The 20,278-nt window shown below is 43.2% G+C and overlaps 1 protein-coding gene and 1 pseudogene across 2 annotated transcripts in view; one reads left to right on the top strand and one right to left on the bottom strand.

Moving 5' to 3' along the window:
* Positions 1–2,233: 2,233 nt before the first annotated feature.
* On the top strand, positions 2,234–6,826 carry LOC128095958 (SIN3-HDAC complex-associated factor-like; annotated as a pseudogene).
* Positions 5,424–20,278, bottom strand: part of LOC128095956 (disks large homolog 5-like) — a 47,694-nt gene continuing 32,839 nt past the window's right edge. For both annotated transcript variants that reach the window (XM_052714941.1, XM_052714942.1), the window contains 7 exons: positions 18,617–18,702; positions 14,198–14,357; positions 12,928–13,059; positions 12,098–12,281; positions 7,523–7,638; positions 7,159–7,243; positions 5,424–6,317 (listed from right to left, as the gene is read on the bottom strand). In XM_052714941.1, the coding sequence (XP_052570901.1) occupies positions 6,258–6,317; positions 7,159–7,243; positions 7,523–7,638; positions 12,098–12,281; positions 12,928–13,059; positions 14,198–14,357; positions 18,617–18,702 (823 nt within the window). In that variant the 3' untranslated portion in view covers positions 5,424–6,257. The remainder of the gene's footprint in view (positions 6,318–7,158; positions 7,244–7,522; positions 7,639–12,097; positions 12,282–12,927; positions 13,060–14,197; positions 14,358–18,616; positions 18,703–20,278) is intronic.

Here is a 20,278-nt window from a genome sequence, read left to right as displayed (position 1 = left end):
TTCTTTAAGAAACTGTTTGAGGACTAGCAATGCTCATTGGGAAGAGGCATTTCCAAGCAGACCAGAGAATTTATGTTCAACCCTGGAATCCCACAAGGTAGCAGGATGGAACATGTTGTACCTTGAGTCCCCCAAGAGACCAAATTCTGCAAAATCTTTTTATTGCTGCCAGTTATCTTGGGCGTCTCCATCCATCTGATGCAACAGAGCAGGAGAGACCCTGAGTAGCACTCAAGCAGGGTTTTTCTAATGGTTAGGGTAGGAGATCTAGGAGAATTCCAACTCTATATCATTACAAGCTCAAGACTGGTGCTTACGTCAGGTTAGAGATGCTTGGTTTGAACTGATTGGAGAGTTGCAACTGAAAGGAAATTGCCCTATCCTCTAGCAATCTATGTTACTGTATCCATTTGACCAGCAGATCCATTTCCTCTGATAGTTAGGCATCCCATTTTTATCTGCAGGAAACTCATTCCCTATGACAGCTATGGTATACAATCTATAACAGCAGAAAACATCTCAGAGGACATATCTGGTGCTTTGTTTATTATGCCAGTTATGTTACAGCATATCCTTTCGGTTTGGCAGGAAATGCCTGGTGTGCAGCTCCTAACTGTCTAGGGGTGAAGGGGCAGCAGATCATCTGGTGGGTTTTTAGGAACAACTTTCCAAGGGCCTGTTGCCCCATCTGACCCTTCTCTAAGATGGCTGCAGCCCTGGCATCCTCTCAGAAAGACTTCCAAAGAGTTGTCCTCTTACTCCACACGCACACCTCTCCCTACCCCACACCCACAGACACATGCACTAAATTAAGTAATTGGTGAGGTGATGAATAAAAACGAAAGCGAGGTGATACTGAGTACCTTTCAGCAGGTCCTGCCAAGGTATGCCACTAAGCAACACACAGCACCAGCAACAGTTAGTGCAAAGAGGTTCACTGGGGAATGGTGAGTGGAAGTGTGAAGGGCTGTGTGGGAGTGGGGACTTGAGAGGGACAGAATGACAAGAGGAAGAAGAGACGCAAGAGAGAAAAGAAGAGACAACAGAGGAGAAGCAAAGAGATGTGAAAAAGGCAGAGATGGAAAGGGAATGAGCTGTGCCTGGCGGGCATTTTTAAGGCTGTACGTGCGGCAGAGCTGAGGGTGGAAAGAACCCGATGACAAGTGATGACGTAACTGCTGTGGTGGCAGCAGCAGATGCAGGCTGCTGCGGCGTGGCAGAAACTAACAATTGGGGTGTGTGTCAAACACTGCGTCCTGCCTCTGCCTCCCTAATGCTAGGAATAAAGACACGCACCACCACACCTCATGATATGGATTGTTTTTGATGTCTAAATAGGAGCTGATGAAAACATTTTCATATCTTTGTTCCTCAATCATCTTCATTGTTTCTATCTTGCACATGGTCCATATCATGATAAAGTAACCACAGCTATATACCATAGGACCTTCTGACTACAAAATAGAGGGAGATAATAAAAGTGTTATAAATATGGGGAGTTGTTTTTGTTCTATTAAAATAAATTGCATAATGAGGAGCAAACAATGAATGAGAACTATGAAGTATATCCCATCAAACTCATTTTTTCCCCTGTGGTTCGACTCCATCTCTTTTGCTACAACCATTAAAATAGCTCCACACTACCACTTTAAGAATTTTGACAAGTATATACACATTCACATTTTTTTATCGTTAATCTGCCTTAGCATTTTTGTTTCATTACTGCTCTAGGATATACCATTTGGGTAGGTTTTAGAATTTTTTTAACGTAGGCAGCATATAAAAGCAGCAAACTTGCTGGATTCACTGTGGGCACAGTGAGTGCTTGCAGGGGTTTTCTCGGTGCAGCCTGCCCTGTGTGGATGCTGCTGCACGTGGAAGCTATTGCCCAGAAGGAAATGTGTTTGGTTTTCACAAGCCAAAGGTGCACTGAAGAACAGAGGACTGCTGTATCTGCAGAGCCAAGTCTTCCAGCTCTTGGTTCATGGACAGTAAACATTACAAAAAGGATTTTCAGAGCTCTTTTGGGTTGCACATGACATCTGCAGTGTCTGTGTGTTGCTTGTGGAAAGATGGAAGAAGTTGCCAGCTGATCCAGAAAAACAAAGCAAAACAAAAAACAAAAACAAAATAACAACAAAAAAACAACAAAACTGGAATCATGTGGTAGATGCAAGGGCAGGACCCAGTCTAAAGGCAACATTTAAAACAAAAAAAAAAGTGAGAACTCTATCTGGAAACAGGATGAAAAGCAATCACATGAGTAAACTGTGGAAGGAATTTAAACACCACAATCCTGATGCTCATAGCACCTCAAGTGCCTCTCCAGCCCAGTCTCTGCTTCAGTAACCAGTCAGATCAAGGTTCAGATACAGAGATGGCTTCCAGCTCTAAGAGGACTCCAGTTTTTCCTTTTTAGATATTACCTACTGGAAAAGACAGAAAATACATTGTGGGATCATCTCTAAGGGCAGTTTTGGCAGAGTTCTCATTGACAACCATCTCTTCAAGCCTTGCTGCAGCAGAAAGAAAGCAGCTGCTGTGAAGCCTGAGGAGGAGGGGCTGGCACCTCTGCCCATCTCCACTCAGGAGTAGTGACTGAGGTAAGTAGAAGGGAACAAAGATTGATTTCAACTTTGAAAAGACCACAAAGTAACAAACTGACCCTCCTATTTTTAACTTGGATACCTATTATTCTGCCAAAAGACATTTTATATAACAGTTTTAATGTGTTACCCATTCCCCATACAACAAACTCAGAAGCCAGTGTCTAGCTTACTGCAAGAAAAAAAAGTATACATAATATTTAAGATGCTGAGTATTTCATTGGAAAGCTGAATGGTGTTGTAAAGTACTATTTAAGTGTTTTTGCTTGTTTAATACCTCCAAATGAATGAAATTAGGGGATTTCAGGGGCCAGAGGTGCCATTGTTCTATGATAAACCATATGTAGTTTAGTCTTTCTGTGGAAAGGTTGTGGTTGAGGCATTTAAAAATGTCTGGCTACACTTATTTTTCCTCATGATAATTTGTCATAATTCAGTAGCATGGCCTGCCTCTAGAGACAGCTAAAAATTTTGGAATGCTTCAGCATTACCAAACTTCTGATGATTCAGACCTGTACTACTGACTATTAAGCATGGGAGACTGAGATTTCTCCAACTAGCTTGGAGGAGGAAGCAATTTCTGAACACACAGGTAGCATCGTGTCACCTCCCTTCATCTTAATATTTGATAAGAAGACTTTATGTGAATCTTCTAAAACAGAACCAGAGCTCCTTTGGGCAGGAGGATGGGCAAGGTCCTATACAGATAGTATCAAAACATCACCATACAGTAGAGAACACGTGGTTAGAAACCACTTATTAGAATGTGTAAGTCCTGGGGATGCACGGAGCATAGCTGATGCTGCTTGAGGGACATTTCTTAGAGAACTTGCAGTGTATAAATAATTGACATTGCTGCTACATGACTGTCTGTGACTCACTGAAATCTGTATGATTCAGTTCTATCTCTGGATTTCCTCAGTTGACCTTTGTGGAGGTTTTATCTATAGAGTAGCCCTTTGCCTTGTCTTGACCTTATTAGGATTTAGGCTTTTGTTGCTTTTCTCCCACTATTTAAAGTAGGCTAAAGAGAAGAGTTGTATATTGAGATTGAATTGGTTAGTTGAGTTGGTTTCTTGGAGTTGGGCTTCTGAACATCCAGGTAGCTGAATGGAATGCCTCACATTAAGATCTCAGAGAGGGTTTCTCCGTAGAACACTCCTGAAGCTGTCCAATGGCTTCTTCTCAAAATTCAGGAAAAAACAATACTGCCATGTCAGACATCTAGAGGGAAGGGTACATGTTGACTTAGTATTCTGACACTCATGATTATTTTGAAAACTGGATTGTTAAAGTCTGTTAGTGTTTCACAACAAGGAGAGCCACAGTTTTTATGACAACCTTTAGTTTTATAGTTTTACCTTGTGTGCTTCTCCCTTTTGTGAAAAACCTATCTAGTACAAGCCACCATATGCACAGAGTGCCCAATGATTGAGCATTTCTATTTCTGCATTTATATATTTATTATTAGACCTCAACTACAGTCTTCTCCCACTCAACTCTCTGCCTGTAAACATACTGTATTTAGGCATGCACTTTGTATTAATATACTAACTCTACAAATATGTCTTAAACTTTTTATACTCTTGGATAGTTATTATCAAAACCATTACTGTAGGGTATTGAATACATTTAGTTTTATTAGAAAAAATAAAATAAACAAACTTGATATTTGATGCCAAAGTAGGATACTGAATTCTGATGTAGCCTGAGAAAAATCTATTTAAAAGTAAAAGTAGATGAAGTAGCCAGGCGGTAGTGGCGCACGCCTTTAATCCCAGCACTCGGGAGGCAGAGCCAGACAGATCTCTGTGAGTTCAAGGCCAGCCTGGGCTACCAAGTGAGTTCCAGGAAAGGCGCAAAGCTACACCGAGATACCCTGTCTTGAAAAAAAAATAGCTGAAGCTTTTCATCTGCCAAGTAGCATTAAGTTAGTTGGTAATACTTACCTATTTTACTTTAATGTATACTTGTGTGTGAATGTTTTGCTTGCATGTATATCTGAGTACCAGAGGCATGCTTGGTACGGAGGTCAGAAGAAGTCATTGGGTCCTCTGGAATTAGAATTTCAAATGGATATGAGCCCCCTTATGTGTGCTGGGAACCAAACCCAAATGCTCTTAACTACTGAACTATCTCCACAAGCCCCAAACTCATACTTCTTAAATTTAGCAGATGGAATTGGTATTCTGAGTAACCTATCTGAGACAGCCTTATGGAATTTTATGAAATGTTTTGTGTCATAAACCAACGGGAAACACCATTTCAGAGATTGGAATGAATCCTTCAGGCTTTGTTCACAATATTCCTAATGGAAGCAGATGACAGTGCCAGAGCAGGTCATTACTCTACGTCTCCCCAATGCAACAGTCATGCTAAAGGAGTGAGAGGTCAGAAGGCATCTCCAGTGTTCACACTTGCAGCTCAGCAGTTCCCCTCTGCTGTGGGTAGTGGTAAACTTTGTTCATGCATTTCAAGGCCACTTTCACTGTTTTGCTATCCCAGAACCACAATGGGCAATTGTGAAAGGGCATGTGGAAAGGACTAATGTAGTGCAGAAGGGAGATTCCTTTCTTTCCAGAAGCTCATCATTGTTACATTCTCTAAATCTGGCTGTTAACATAAAGGCTAGGTCATGAAGACTGGCGTAGACCATGCCATCCACATTCAAGGTGTCAACCCCCTATGTAGCCCTGGTTAGATGGGAATTCACTTTGTAGCCAAGGCTCCTGGAACTTGCAGAGATTCATCTCTGCCTCTGAGTTCTGAAGTTACAGGAGTGCAACACCATGCCTGAATAAAGAAGAGTTGTAAAAGTAAAGAGTTGGAAATTGCTTTTTTATTCATAAAAAGTCTTCAGTGGGGACTTTTAAAAGGCAGTCAGTAAATGCAGTGTATATATTTACCAACTATTAAAACACTGACAAGAATAAAAGAATTAACAAAAAATAACAAAATTTCTAACTAAACTAAACTAAAAACACCAAGCAAACAAAACCCCAGCAAAGAAAAGACCCCTCCAAAAACTTAAGCTACAAATGTTCTTCTACTCTAGACTCAACGAATCAATGGAGTACATTTGGCTTTCCAAAGCACCAAAGATGACTCAGACCTCCTCTATAAGTTCTTTCTCAGGACCAGTCATGCCAGTCCAGGCTGTGACACTGGAGAATCCCTAGTCATTTTCTTGATGGAAGATCCGATGACTGACTAACATAGGTGTGAGGGAGTGCTGTAGTATCTGCAGTGCGTCATCTTCAGCAACACTTTCACGTGACATGGAGTTGGCTTCAGCATTGCCCTGGGGAGGGAATCCTATTCTTCTCCATGTGGTATGTATAGATAACAGCATGACAGCCATGCAGGCTTTCTTGTCAGATTTCTCACCACATGTGGAGGACTCAGACAGCTTACTAAAGACATGGAGAGTAAACCGACAGAGTAACTCTGGTTCACCAACATACCCTCCCCATGCTGCTGTGTCCCGTTTGAGGGCCACTTGTTAATAGATGTCTGGGTTCTGAGTAGTCTTGGCAGGTCCTCTGTAGCTCAAGCTTCTTTCTGATGATTTATTTTCTCCTGGAATAATGCACCAACATTATTTGGTAGGTTGCTGGTAGGTTGGGATTTTCCTCACTGGTTAGTTCACAGCTACAAGATGTCTTTTGTTGAGGAGGTGTTGATGCTAGAGTGGAGTTTTCTTAAGTGGTGCTGTCAGAGAAAGAATGGCAATTATTCCTATAAGCATCCTATCTCTGCCATGGCCTAGACAAAACCAGGGCCTATTCACTCACAGGACACCAATGTGAAGGAAGAAAGACCACCCCACGAATGCCATGGTTGCAGGGGATAGGAGTCAATGGTGGCTCTTTTGCCTGGTGCACTTAGTGTCCCTGCTGAAGCAGGTTTGTCTTCAGCAGGCTCTGACCCTGGGCTGTGGCCTGTTCTAGATCACGTTGGAGTTTTTTAGACCTAGGAGAGGAAGGCAGCTGAAACACAGGCCTGGTGGGGACCTGCCATGCCAGCATTTGACAATCAACTTTACCTTTCAGCTGAGCTTATTCCTTTCTTCCTAAAGAGAGAAGGGCCAGAGAGCAGCTGGCCCTGAATTTTTCTCAGCCTTTAAAAATTGCTAGAGATTGAACTGAAAATTATACACCGAAACTAAAAACAAAAACAAAAAACAAACAAAAAAAAAACCCAGCACATTTCTCCAAAAGTTCAGATACATTATTTTGAAAGAAAAATAGCAGCATAGCAATGTCAGAGTCACAGTTGAGGAGAGATATGCATGGCCTTGAACAGATGCCAGGCAACTCAGCAACCTTGGAACCGAACTGTATGAGGCCCTCTAGTGGTGTCTACACAACACTGCAGTGTGCAGGCTCTGTTTACGCCTTCAGCACAGAAAATTCCTTGGCTTCAACCTGTCAAACTCTAAACCTGCTTATTTCCAGAGAAACTTTCTCACAGCAAACAGATGCTCACTGCAGAAAACCTGTAATCAGTAAGAAGGGGCTCCATGCAAATCTGCACAAGGCAAGGACCTTACCTCTAAAGGTGCCATCCTGAAGGAAAATGAAGAGGCAGGAGGGCACACTGTCTTCCATCTAACACTCTCCCTGTTAGGTTTGGGGCTGCCATGGGAACATGTGTGGGGAGACATAAAGATCAATGAACTCAGGACATATGAGAGCTCAGAAATGAAGAGGGGGACACAATCTCTAAAATGATTAAGGATAATACGTATTTTTCCTGGACAGACATTTCTGTTGACTGAACCAGCTCATACACTCAGATGTTCTTTCCCTGGCTGTGACTGGAAGGCCATGTACATGGGCAGAAATCCAAATAGGAGAGAGATTCTGGTAGAGGGGAACTACTGAGTGCCACTCCCTCCTGGCCTGGGGTCCTACCTCATCTGGGAGACAGTGAAGTAATGCTGCAGCTTTTCTGCCAAGACCTTGTGCTTGGTGACCAGATCTCTCTGCTTCAGCAGGTATTGCAGTCTCTCCTCCAATCTTTCCTGTTTCTGTTTAGTAGAAGATTATGTTCTTAGTGCAGGGTTGAACACTCATATGCACACAGACACACACTCTCCTGAACACACACACTCTTGAACACACACATACAAGTGTGTACGCATACAAGCATACTACATTGCATTCACATGTTTAGTTTCCCAAATAATGCTAATATAAGAAAAGATCACCCAGGACATTTAAGAAGAAACTGAACATTCCTTAGATGGAAGAACACAGAGGGCAGGACAGATAGACAGATCAGTCAATGAAGTGCACAAACCTTGTAAACCCAGTGCACGAACAAATGGGCTCGTGGGGTGCTTGCCCTATAAGCCATGCCTGTTCATCAAGTTCCCCAGTCTGTGCACTAAGGGCTTGGATCCCCAGCACGGGACAATAGGATGGTGGTGAAGCTGCCAATAGCTTCACTCAGTGCTTCCCAGTGTCTCCAAGGTAAACAGCTTCCTCCAAAAGGAGCTCTCTAAACCACAGGCTGCCTCACTTCAGACACAAAGCAATGAGCCCAGGAAACTAGAAAATCCTCAACCAGGTGCCAATATAATCCTTTCCTCCCTGTAAGGTGATTGTGTCAGGGATTTGTTTGAATAAGAGAAGGCTGACTAAGTCACAAACAAATGATCGCATGTATTATTTCTTACTGAACAAGATTCCATGGAAAGCCCGGACCACATTGTACTTTTACACCCACAGATGATAGGTATCTGAATAGTTTTGACTTCAGGGCTGCTCTGAAGATGACTGCTACAACCCTGGTGTCAGCTAGTTTCTCTGTGAACAACTTATTTCCCATTCCAGAATCACTGGCTTACCTGGGGACTGCAGTTCAACTTTCTGAAAAATTGTACATAGCTTCTCATGGGGCTACACCATTTTACAACACCAGCAATGTCTGAGACTCTTTATTTCTCCTAACCCTCCATAAGGTCCATTTTAACTCAGACTTAACAACTTTGGAATAAAATCAGTTATAGAATGCTGCAGACACAGCAGAGGGTGAGTGCTTTAGACTATAATGAGCGTAAGTGGGGTGCACTGAGACAGCCCTATTTTCAAACCTCAGCATGGCTATGGGACTTCTGCTCTGCTGAGATGCAACCACAAGCACCCCTGCAATTCAGAATCTCTCAGAGAATAAAATTCAGGCCAAGCTTCAAGGCCAAGGTCAATGCAGCAATGGTGAGGCCAAGGTGGAAAGAAAATGGTAGCAGGCAATAAGACTGAGAATAAAGCTTTCTCAGTGGGGAACACTCCTCCATTTCTGGTGGGACTACAAACTTGTACAGCCTCGGTGGAATCAATATGGTGGCTCCTCAGAAAATTGGGAATTGATCTACCTCAAGACCCAGGTATACCATTCTTGGACATGTAACCAAAGGATGCTCTATCCTACCACAAGGACACTTGCTCAAATATGTTCATTGTGGCTTTATTCATAATAACTTCAAACTGGAATCAACCTAGATGTCCCTCAATGGACGAATGAATAAAGAACATGTAGTACATTTACACAAGGGAGTATTACCCAGGTGTTTAAAAAATGACATCCAACTGGCATTGCAAGCAAATGGGTGGAACTAGAAATAAACATCCTATGGGAGATAACCTAGACCCAGAAAGACAAGTATAATTTGTATTCACTTGTAAGTATATTATCAGTTGTTAGGTAAAGGATAATCAAGCTACATTCCACAGATACAAAGTAGTTAGATGAAGAGATGTCTCTAGAGGAAACACATGGGTCTCCCTGGGAAGGAAAAATAGAACATATTTTTCAGGGGGACTTGGAGTTAGTGGGGGCAGGATTAGAAGGGATCATGTATTAGGGGGAAGGGATAGAGGGAGGGAGTATGGGGAGAGACAGCTGGAGTTGGGGGCCTTTAGAGCGTGTTGTGGAAAGCTAGTGCAGAGAAAACTTCCTGCAACCTACATGGGTGATCCTAGTGAGTATTCCTAGTAATGGAGCATACAGAGTCTGAACTGACCATCTTCTGTAGCCAGGCAAGGCTACAGGTGAGACTGGATTGCAGTCAGTCGAACTGTTGGGAAGCGGATTCTGTGGAGATCCCTAAACAACCCATATTGATGCTAGGACAAAGTGCTCCTCTCTGAAAACTGACAGTGGGGTACCATTGTTGTGGGCAACATCTACACAGTTCATTGAACATACATGGAGAGATCAAGCTGTTGCCTTCATGGAGCTCTCACCCCTATCTTCTATTCTGTTTGGCCTGGAAAGGTACTCTGCAGGCTACAGAAAGAGAAACATGGACACCAACCAAGCCACAAAAACCTCAACATATAGTCTGTCCTCCCTGCAAGATGTTCTGGGGCTATGTTGGCACAGAACTTGACAGAGTGGCCATACAATGTCTGGTTTAACTTGAGGCCCATGGAAGGAAAAGCAGTCCATGCCCTACACTGCCAGCAAGGTCAGGAATTGGAGACCAAATAGCCCACAGACCTAGGGTAGAACCAAATGTAACTAAAAAAAAACAATAAAATGATTGCTAATATTCTTAATGATATTCTGCTATACTCATAGATTGGTGTCTTGCCAGTTGTCATCTTCTAGAGAGGTTTCTTCTAGCAGCAGATGGGTGCAGAGACCCACAGCCAGTCATTGTGTGGAAGTGGGAATCTAAATCGAAACTCTCTATTAGGTCACATGGCCCAGTGAATCATCTAAGCAGAGCTCACATGAACTCACACAGACTGATGCAGCAAACATGGAGTGTGCATGTGTCTGCACCAGCTTCTCTGCGTATATGTTGGAGTTTTGATAGGACACCTAAAAGTAGGAGTGGGTTTGTCTCTGATTCTTTTGCCTCCTCTCTGACATCTTTCCTCCTATTGGATTGCTTTGTCCAGTCTATATGATGGCTTTTGTCTTGTCTTATTTTTGTTTTGTCTTATCTTGTTTTGTCATGTTTGGCTGTTATCTCTTGGAGGCCTGTTCTTTTCTGAAAAGAAGCCAAGGGGGAGCAGATCTGAGGAAGAGGGGAGGTTTGTGGGTACTGGGAGGAGTGGAGGGAGGGGAAACTATGGTTGGGAACTATTGTATGAGAGAATGATCTATTTTCAGTAAAAAATAAATGAAATATTCACTCAATAAAAATAAAAATAAATTGTTTAATAGTTATAACACTCTAAAATAGTTATTAACTATGTAGTATCTACCGAAAGGAAAGCTTAAAATTTCCTTCCACTAAAATATTAACAAGGTGCTGAAATTCCTATGATTTGATGGCATATAATCATTTTCATATATAGCAGTGAGTTGCAGGCTGTGAATAATGGGCAGGAGGTAAGATTGCCTTTCCTGTGGAGACTGAATTTCGGGGACAAATCAATAGGAGGGTTTGGATGCTGCCTCCTGCAGGAAAATCCTCTTCTATTGGAGGTCTCAGACACAAGAAGAGCTGGAGGGTTGGTTGCCCAGAGCAAAAAGCAGCTGTAATGTATGAGATGCATGAAAGGTAATAACTGCCTCAGTTCCTTCAGGACAGACATCTTATCTGTTTGTTCCAGGTAAAGCTTACTTCCTGGCATTTATGTGACTCCCAAGAAATATTCCTGAAAAGCAACCATTATGTTATTCTTTTTAAAGCTCCCTGTCTACTAATGATGACACATCTAAATTATATTTTCACTGATGTTCTTGAGATCACTAATAATTTAGCACCTATGTCTTAAAAACACAAATTTATAATCCATTGACTTTTGACATTTGGTTTAAGTATTAGTTTTAATTGAAGTATTTAGACTAGGTTTGAGCCTGTAATGCACACCCATCATCCTAGCTACTCAGAGGCTGAGACAGAAGAACTGAATGTTCAAGGCTAGTCTGAACTGTACTGTGAGTTCAAAGTTAATCTGTGCAACTTGGTGTGACCATTAATTAGGATTTTAAAAGACTGGGGATATAGCTCATTGTTAGAACATGTAACAAGCATTTGCAAAGCCAGGGGTTCAATATTATTTTAATAATTAAATAAAAGCATGGGAGGCCTGCTACTTTTTGAAGGGAAATTAAGGAGTGGACCTGGGGTAGGAGGGTCTGGGGGTGAAGGAGTGGGAAGAGGGGTGGAGGGGGAACTGATGTTGAGATGTAACATATGAGAGAAGACAAAATGGGTGACAATGAGAACCACTCCTTTGGCATTTTCACAGGGCACTGCTCCTTCAAAGCTGTTTCCAACATGTGATCTCACAAGAGGCTAACTCTCCAGAAAGACTTAGGAATGATCACAGAAACCAACAATTGGATGAGATGTTGGTGATCTGATGGATAAGTGGGTGGATGGTCCCATGAGTGTGTGTGTGTGAGTGTGTGTGTGTGTGTGTGTGTGTGTGTGTGTGTGTGTGTGTGTGTGTGTGTGTTGCATGTGGATGCACATCTGTATGATTAAAGATGGTGGGCAGCCTGCACACAATACCTCAGCCTACCTGCTTTTCCTTGGCCCAGAGGTCATAGATCTTCTCATGGGCCTCCCCACAGAGCCTCCTCAGCTCCTCACAGGACTCTTGTAGTGAAATCTGCTCCCCCCTCAGCTTTCGGTTCTCCTCTCTCAAGATGCTCACTTTTTCCTTCAGATGAGTCCACTCACTCAGGAGCTGGCTGTGAAGGATGCTGAACCACCACAAAGAACAAGGTGAGCCCCATCCAGCCTCCATATGCCACTCCCACATCCTCCATGCAAGGTCCCATGCCCAGACTAGAGTTCACTGTAGCCATGCATAAGCTAGTAGCTGGCAAAAGCCAGAGAAGAGCCAAATTCCAGAAAGACTCAGACTGTTTCTGAAAACCCTGAAACTGAAAGGGATCCATGTACTTCTGAGAGCAGGGTTTGCCTCCCCCAACATGTGCTTAACTGTTCATGGTATTGGGAAAACAACAGTAGGTAGAGGGTAAACATTCTTGATGGAGGACAGAAGACCCAATAGGAATATATTCCATCTATGGGTCCATGGGAACCAGCTCTGTAAGCCCCTGCCAGAGCCCCAGAGACACACAAATGCCTGATACCCCATCATGGTGCTAATAGTTTTTCTATCTAGAGGCCTCTGAGGCTGGCAGGACAATGATGGGAGTGGCTCACAGACACTTCCCTCTTAGCAAAACTGGTCCAAGAGGCCCAAGTCAAGAGTACAAGGCAGACTGCTTGCTATGGGGCACACAGGCTAGAACAAAAGGCCTCACTTTGGTTCAAAGACAAAAACAGGGTAAAAAGCAGTCACTCCCAAGTAATGGGGTCGCAGTGAAGTCAGTTACTCACCTGTAGGAGACCGTTTCCTCGGTCAACTCCTTGCACTTGTTCAAGGCCTCACTAATCTCATTAGGGAATTTCTCCAGGTCCACCATCACTTTTTTATGCTCCATATTCAACATCTCCAGCTCAAAATTCAGCCTGTGGTAGGGCATGGCCCAGGAACAAAGAACCCCATGAACATAGGACCCAATGACCATATGAATTCAGGCAGTGTCCTCAACTACCCCAGCACAGTTGATGTCACATTATGGCACCTATAAAGTAAGACAATGTGGTGTTTATTAAACTCACTGTCCTGGCCTCAGACCAGCAGTCAGGTGGTGCTAAGACAGTGAGCCAGGGCTGCATGAGTGCCACCACTGGGACTGGAGGAATTGATTAGCTCTCTAAGAAGTCCTCAGGAGTCTGAGTCACAAGTCTGGGGCCACCAGAAATCTATGATAATGTTGTTCGTGTCTTCAGAATGGGGATTTTTGATCCCAGGTTCCTATTGCTACATGGATGCCCAGATCACATAATCAGTATTTTCAGGGAGTAGACCCAACTTAAGGATACATTTATAAGTCTCCAGTGGATTCCAATGGGCTGCCAACATGAGCACACAGGCCATGAACACTGTTGCTCACAGTGAGTTACTGACATTGCCTGGAAACTTCCTAACACAGGAAGAACCACATGCCCTGCCAGAGACTTCCAACTGCCAGGACTGGATACACACACACACACACACACACACACACACACACACACACACACACACGCATAGACACACTGAGGGTGCCAAATAAATATAGGGAGGTAGCATTGTCTCAGAGTATAAGGATCAAGACCAGAGAGGAGCAGTGATGAAGTTCAGCCTTCAAGCACACACTGAGATGGACCAAGTGGCACCTGGTCCCTCCTACTGCTTCCAAAAGCCACCAGCACCCAAGCACCAGAACTAAGAATCACCATAAACTCACAGCACATAGCATCTCCCATAAGTCAACACCTGTCAAAGACTCTTGAAATGCATGTGAGAGCTCACATACTACTGCCCTTATCCCCAGACTGTGATTCAGGTCCACAAGCTCTGCTTTTCATTAGGAGGAAGAGGTGCAGCCTATATCCCCATCTCACTCCCAACTAGACTTCTGTTCTGCCTCTCAGATGCACTCAGAAAAATTAGCTTGGGCATGAGGATACCCTGAAGGCACAGCCTCCAATGACCTGAGGATTGCTGGGGTTGACTCAGTAGGATCAAGATAGTCACCATAAAACTGGACATAATGACTACCTGTTGTTCAAATCATTGTTGGTGAAATTGGCCAGGATTATAGAGAGTTCATTCCTTTCATTGGTCATCATCTGTAGCTGAAGGGTCAGTTTATCCACCTTGTTCATCTGCTGTTCTTGCTCAGTGAGGGAGGTTGGAGTTGATGCCTTTCCAGTAGTCCCTGTATAAAGATAAACATGAGTGAATTTGTATGGTTGTATGGCACAGGGCCAGGAGAGATCATGTTGAGTCCCAAGAGGCCTGAGAAAGTGGGAATGCATGGAACCCAGTGAAGACCCAAAGAGCAGGACAGCTGTCCTCAAGTTGGGGCTAATAAGCCATGTCTCTGTCCCCAGTCACTATGGCTAGATATGTGCACCAGCCCCTACTGCAGCTCCACTGTCCCTGGAAGGCATATGTTACCCAGCCATGCAGCTCTGGAAATATCGGCTCATATCTGATGTGAGACAGAAAGTCCTGAAGTCCCTAGTGCTTAGCACCACCAATCCCTTTTCACCTGTGTCCAGGACTAAAAGTAACTGAATGTCTAAGACCTTGGTGCATGGATAGGGAGTTTCCCTCCTTGGTATTCACATCAGATATCCATGGAACCTAAAGGAATCCACTGACAATGAACTGTAGGAACACCTTACCCTGACACCTCTTTAGTCTGTGACTCCTGCTGGCTTTCTTTGCCACTCAAAATGAAATAAGGAACTCCCAGAACAGCAGCTGCAGCCTTGACAACTCCTGGCTCTCTGCCAACTAACCATCAGAAATCCTTGACTGAGTCTACCCTTTCAGGAATCCAGAGAAGCAGCATAGACCTATCTCTTTTTAAGAACCCAGCTACTGAACCCTATTTTTGGAATGTCCACCCCAAGCCTCACCTCCTCCTTAGAAAGCCAGATCTCTCTGTCAATCAGGGTGCTCAATCTTGCCAACATGTCTTCTGGTGAACCCTATAAGCACTTAATGTATGCCCCTAGGACAGATGGTGTTATCACAACCATGGTGAATTCACAGATCTTGTCAAGGGCTCTCCAGGAGACAATAGAATGTTCAGAGGAGGGACTGTTAGAGTCACTGCCAACTGTCATCACTTGTTTGATAACTATCTCTTCCTCAATTCACTAAAAAGCCAAGCTTCCCTTTCCAATAACCTTCCCTGAGACACAGGGGAAGGCCTTCAGCACCTTCAGCATCAAGAGATCTCTGATTCATTAGAAATTTTCTCTAGTTCAACATGTGGAGGTGAAGACTCTCTTTCCAAACACTCTCCAGGAATGGGCTCTTCCCTTCCTTAAGATCTCTAATCAATAAGATGAGAAGTAAAGGATACTAAGAAATCAGCTCAGGATGATGGGGGAGGAAGATAAGTTCCATGAAGTGAATGAAGATATCAGGAAAGATGAACAGGGATGTTACACTGTGGGTGAGTGGTGGGAGATTATGAGTGTCTTGTCAGATCAAAAATAAGTCACATAGGTAATGATGAAAATTTCTCCAAAACTTCAGCAGAGTACAGTCCATCCATCATGATGTTAGCAAAGGTGTGACCACCTAGTGACAGGACAGGCTGGAGATACCTAAGGACTGCACATCCTCAGGTGAGCCTTAAGACACCAAGAACAAACACTTGCAGGAAGAGTGATGGCCCATTCCTGCGCCCAAGGTAGAGAAAAGATGACTGGCTAGTGAGTGGGCAGGAACTCAGGAACCTTAGGGGTCACTGAAATGCAACAATGCTTGGTGCAAGTGGCTATGAGGTAAAATGTGAGAACCTCCAACTTTGGCCAAGGGACTTTACTCTGCCTGTTATAAGTATTACTCAACCAAACAATGTCCACTGAGGGTGAAGTTCAGTGCTGTAACTGAAGCCTCATTCTCCCTTCTATGCTTCCTTCCCACTCGAAGTGAAAGCAGAGGGCCCTGAGCAGAGCAGCTGCAGGCTTGACCATTCCTGGCTCTCTGCCAAACTATCCACCAGAAATCCTCAACTCCAGGTCTGCTTTTTAGGAACTCAGAGAAGCGTAATAGGTCCATTACTTCCAAAATGCTCCAAGATCTTGAGTCCCATCTGAAAAACCAAGCTGAAGCCTTCCTCCTTCAGGAAGCTCCCCATCCCTTGTTCAGGACTCACTGTGCTTTCCCCGGAACCATTTATTTCTTGATGTATGGCACTGAGAATGAAGTCCAGCTTCCTTCTGCCTCTCTCTAGTCTCATTATGTTCTCCCTTCCGTCTCCCAAGGAGCCTGCTCAGTCTTGCCAACATGGCTGCAAGTGAAACCTTTAGGCAATGAACAGATGCCCCAATGGCAGTTGGTGTTACCACAACACTGGTGACATCACATAGAATGCCAGGGCTCTCCAGGATACAGTAGAATGTCCAGGGAGGAGTCGGCTGATGTCCACAGTACAGCCTTTATCTCCCTGATAACTACTTCACTCCAAACTGATCTGAAACCAAGGTGCCAGATCAGAAACCCCCCTGGGAGGTCACACAGAAACTTCTTTGGCACACCCTCCTTCCAAAGTCAGAGATCTAGCTCTCTGCTTCATTAGAAACTATCTATGGGGAGTTGAAGGCTCACTTTCAAAACACTGTACAGGAATGGCTCTTCCCTTGCTTCAGATCCATACTCAGTATGATGAGAAATAAATGATGCTAAGAAATTGGGTCAGGATGATGGGGAGTAGGAGCGATGAGTCCTCTGAAGTAAACATCATGGGGGAAGATCCTCAGACTTTTAGAGATTCGTGAGTTCAAAACAAAGAGAAGTCACATAGGTAGTAATAAACATTTCCCCTTGAGAGTAAACAGAGCTCACTCCAGCTATGAGGCTGTGAGTGAAGATGTGATTAGCTGGCACAGCCATATCTGAACGGAATGGCAGAAGTTATAAAGCCAGCACAGCTGCTTGACAAAGATCCAGCAAAACTGAGCCACATCATGGTTGCCATGCCACCTTTGGTTTACATCTCCACCTGTTACATACTTGGGGCACTTTTAATATTTGTACAATTTGAGGATATTGGGTTGATGGAAAATTCCTTATGAATCATTTATGCCTTCTCCCAGGAATGCTGCTTCTGAGCTTACCCAGGAAAGTCCTGAACATACTATTCCTGCCTTGCTTTTAAGGAGATAAGACTGTGCCTAGCAGATTCTCAAAATGTAGTCTTGAGACTATCAGTCTCTGGATGACAACCCTAACCCATCACTCTACAGAAAAGAGAGTCTCATTGGTCATCTAGCTTTTTTCCTTTCTTTTACATCCTTCAGGTAACCAGGGGACAGCCTCCTCAAGCTCATTTAGAGTGGCACAGGATACAGCTTAGTTTCACAACCCTCAAGTCTGACCTCAGAAGCCAAGAGAAAATTGGCACAGTTCACAAACACTCATGTGGATGGAGATGCTCAGGTCATCTGCCTGATCACTCTAGAACCTTGCTGATGCTGGAAGTGAGATGCAGGGACAGCACATAGCCACCATACTAAGCAAGCCATCTTCTCTAATATCATCCCAGGACACTCAAAGCTTGCAGGAAAGACCCAGGTTCTGTTTTTGTTCACTGCCTCTTAAAGCCCTTAATATTGTGAGGTACGTAAATGTACTATCTCTGCTTAGACATTTTCCTAGAAAAGAAAACTGATGTACCCAAAACATAATGACTTCTGTTGTCTCTGGCTCTAACAGAGTTTTTTCTAAGTGTGTACTCTTTAGTAAAATGCAACTTGTGTCTTCTATTGCTTAACATTTCCCTTCTGTGCATAGTACACACCATCGGGAGTTTGGCTAAATCATCAGAGAATGGGCTAATGCAGCTATCATCCCTTTGCTTTAATATTATTGAGTGATGTGCCCTAACAACTACAGCCCTTTATGTTACCTTCACATTTATATTCTAAAAAGATTTCAGAGATCTTTCTTACAGATATTCTAACAGATGGGTCTTTAAGGGATCTATGACTATTTACATTAAGTCTGTGCAAATTCTTCATGCTTGATGCTTGCAGCCCTTGCCTTGGGCTGAACTTAGGACACACTTCCAGGAATAGAATTGTCTCAAAGAACTTAAAATAAAAATATGAATATAAAACTAAATTAACACAATATTTAAAATAAAAATGTTAGCCTTGTATTAATGATGGTACATAGACATCAGCATCTTTCCACATAGGTAGGAACCAGAAATACCTGGAAAGTGCATGTGCACAAAATGTACATGTTAATTTATCAAGTAGTTACTGAATGCACTGCTCCCATTAGAAATGGTAACCTCTGCTGATGTACAGAGCAACAAATACTGACCTTGGAATATTCTGCAAGTTGTAATTCCATGTATGAATTACTGGGACCTACTACTCAGATGCATTAATACAAATTTCACTGTATGATTGCTCTTGTAGAGTACCCAGGTTGCAGTCCACTCACCAAAAGGTAGTTCACAGCCCTCTCTAACTCCAGTTCCAGAAGACATTTTGCCCTCTTCCAACCTCTTTGGGCAGTGCAATGATGTGCTGCAGAGACATACATTCAGGCAAAACACCCATACACATAAAATGAAAATGAAGGGAGATTTTTAGTGTCCTGGATCTTAGATCCTTACTGAAACATTCACAAACTATTCTCATGTGTAGGTTCATGTGTTATGCAGTTTCTGGTAACATTCTTATTGTTGATGATGTTTGAGACAGGGTCTCTGTATGTAGTCCTGAAACTCATCATGTAGCCTGTGCTGGCCTACAGACATCCAAATGCCTCTGCATCCATTGTGTTGGGATTACAAGTGTACATCACTATGCCCCACCTTTTTTTGGGTAACTTCTTTTTATTGTTTTCATTTTGAGACAGGATCTCACTCTACAGCCAAGACTATCCTAAATTTTACTCTGTAGACTAGGCTGACTTTGAATTCACAGAGGTCTACCTGTCTATGCTTTCTGAGTCCTGGAATTTAAGGCACAAATTAGCATGTATGGCATGATTTTTGATGTGTTTTTAATATATGGAGGAGAAAGAATATATTCATAGGAAAGAATTTCAGTACTATGGACTTAATGTAGTTAATCCTTCTATTTTCATATGAACTGTTATGTGGATTCCAGTTCCCAATTCAGACTCTCAGAGTGACAGGGAAGTAATCCCTCATTTCCACAAGTATCCCTGAGATTCCTGTACATTAACCTAAGTTCAGACTTGGTTTTCTATCTTACCAAGTGGAATAGAAGTATATTTTATATTCTTCTGCTTTGATTGGGTTCAGCACTATCAGGCAGTTTGTTCAGTATACTCAAGAAGTAGTGATGTTCAGGAGGAGGTCATGTTTCTCACAGAGACACTGCTGTGTGGACTCTGTGAGCATGGCTGCTGCTGGGAACCTCAACTTCCTCTAATACTGAAATGACAGAGCCTGAAACACTTAGGAAGTGAATTCAAAAACAAATGAGGAGCAAGAGGTTGGGCTGGAACTCTAGACTGTCAGGATGCTGGTGAAATGAAAAGCCCCACATCCTTCCTTGTTCATTGACAGAGACAGGAACTCAACAAAAATGTAAACTTGCTTTGTGAGACATCAAGTAATTAATGAAAATCACAGTGTACCAGAGGATGCACCCAAACCTCCTCTCCTCTCTAGGCATAGAAACTGCTCTATGATTAGAAGAAATATCCTGGCTGAACAAACTCTGGACTCTCCAGTCCCTCCTGTGTGGACTAAAGAAGTGGGAACTTGCCGAGTGTGGGTGGTGATTGAACCCCGAGCTTCCTACATGGTAGGAATCATTCTGCCAACTGAGTCATGTTCACAGCTATTGTCTTTTCCCCCTTTGCCTTTTCTTTTCTTTTTCTTTTTTTGATTTTTTTTGAGACAGAGTTTCTCTGTGTAACAGCTATGGTTGTTCTGGAACTTGCTTTGTAGACCAAGCTAACCTGGAACTTACAGAAATTCACCTGCCTCTGCTTCCCACATGCTGGGATTAATGGCATGCACCACCACTGCCTGACTGCTTTTTCTTTTTTCAACAGTTAATCTCAATGTGTATCTCACAGAGGCATGCAATCTATCTTGTTTTGGTCTCTTAAGTGCAGAATGGA

The sequence above is a fragment of the Peromyscus californicus genome, unplaced genomic scaffold (assembly GCF_007827085.1).
Source record: "Peromyscus californicus insignis strain IS unplaced genomic scaffold, ASM782708v3 Scaffold_54__1_contigs__length_277627, whole genome shotgun sequence".
NCBI classification, from domain to species: Eukaryota; Metazoa; Chordata; class Mammalia; order Rodentia; family Cricetidae; genus Peromyscus; species Peromyscus californicus.
Note: the sequence above shows the minus strand (reverse complement) of the source record. Positions and strands in the feature narration are given on the sequence as shown.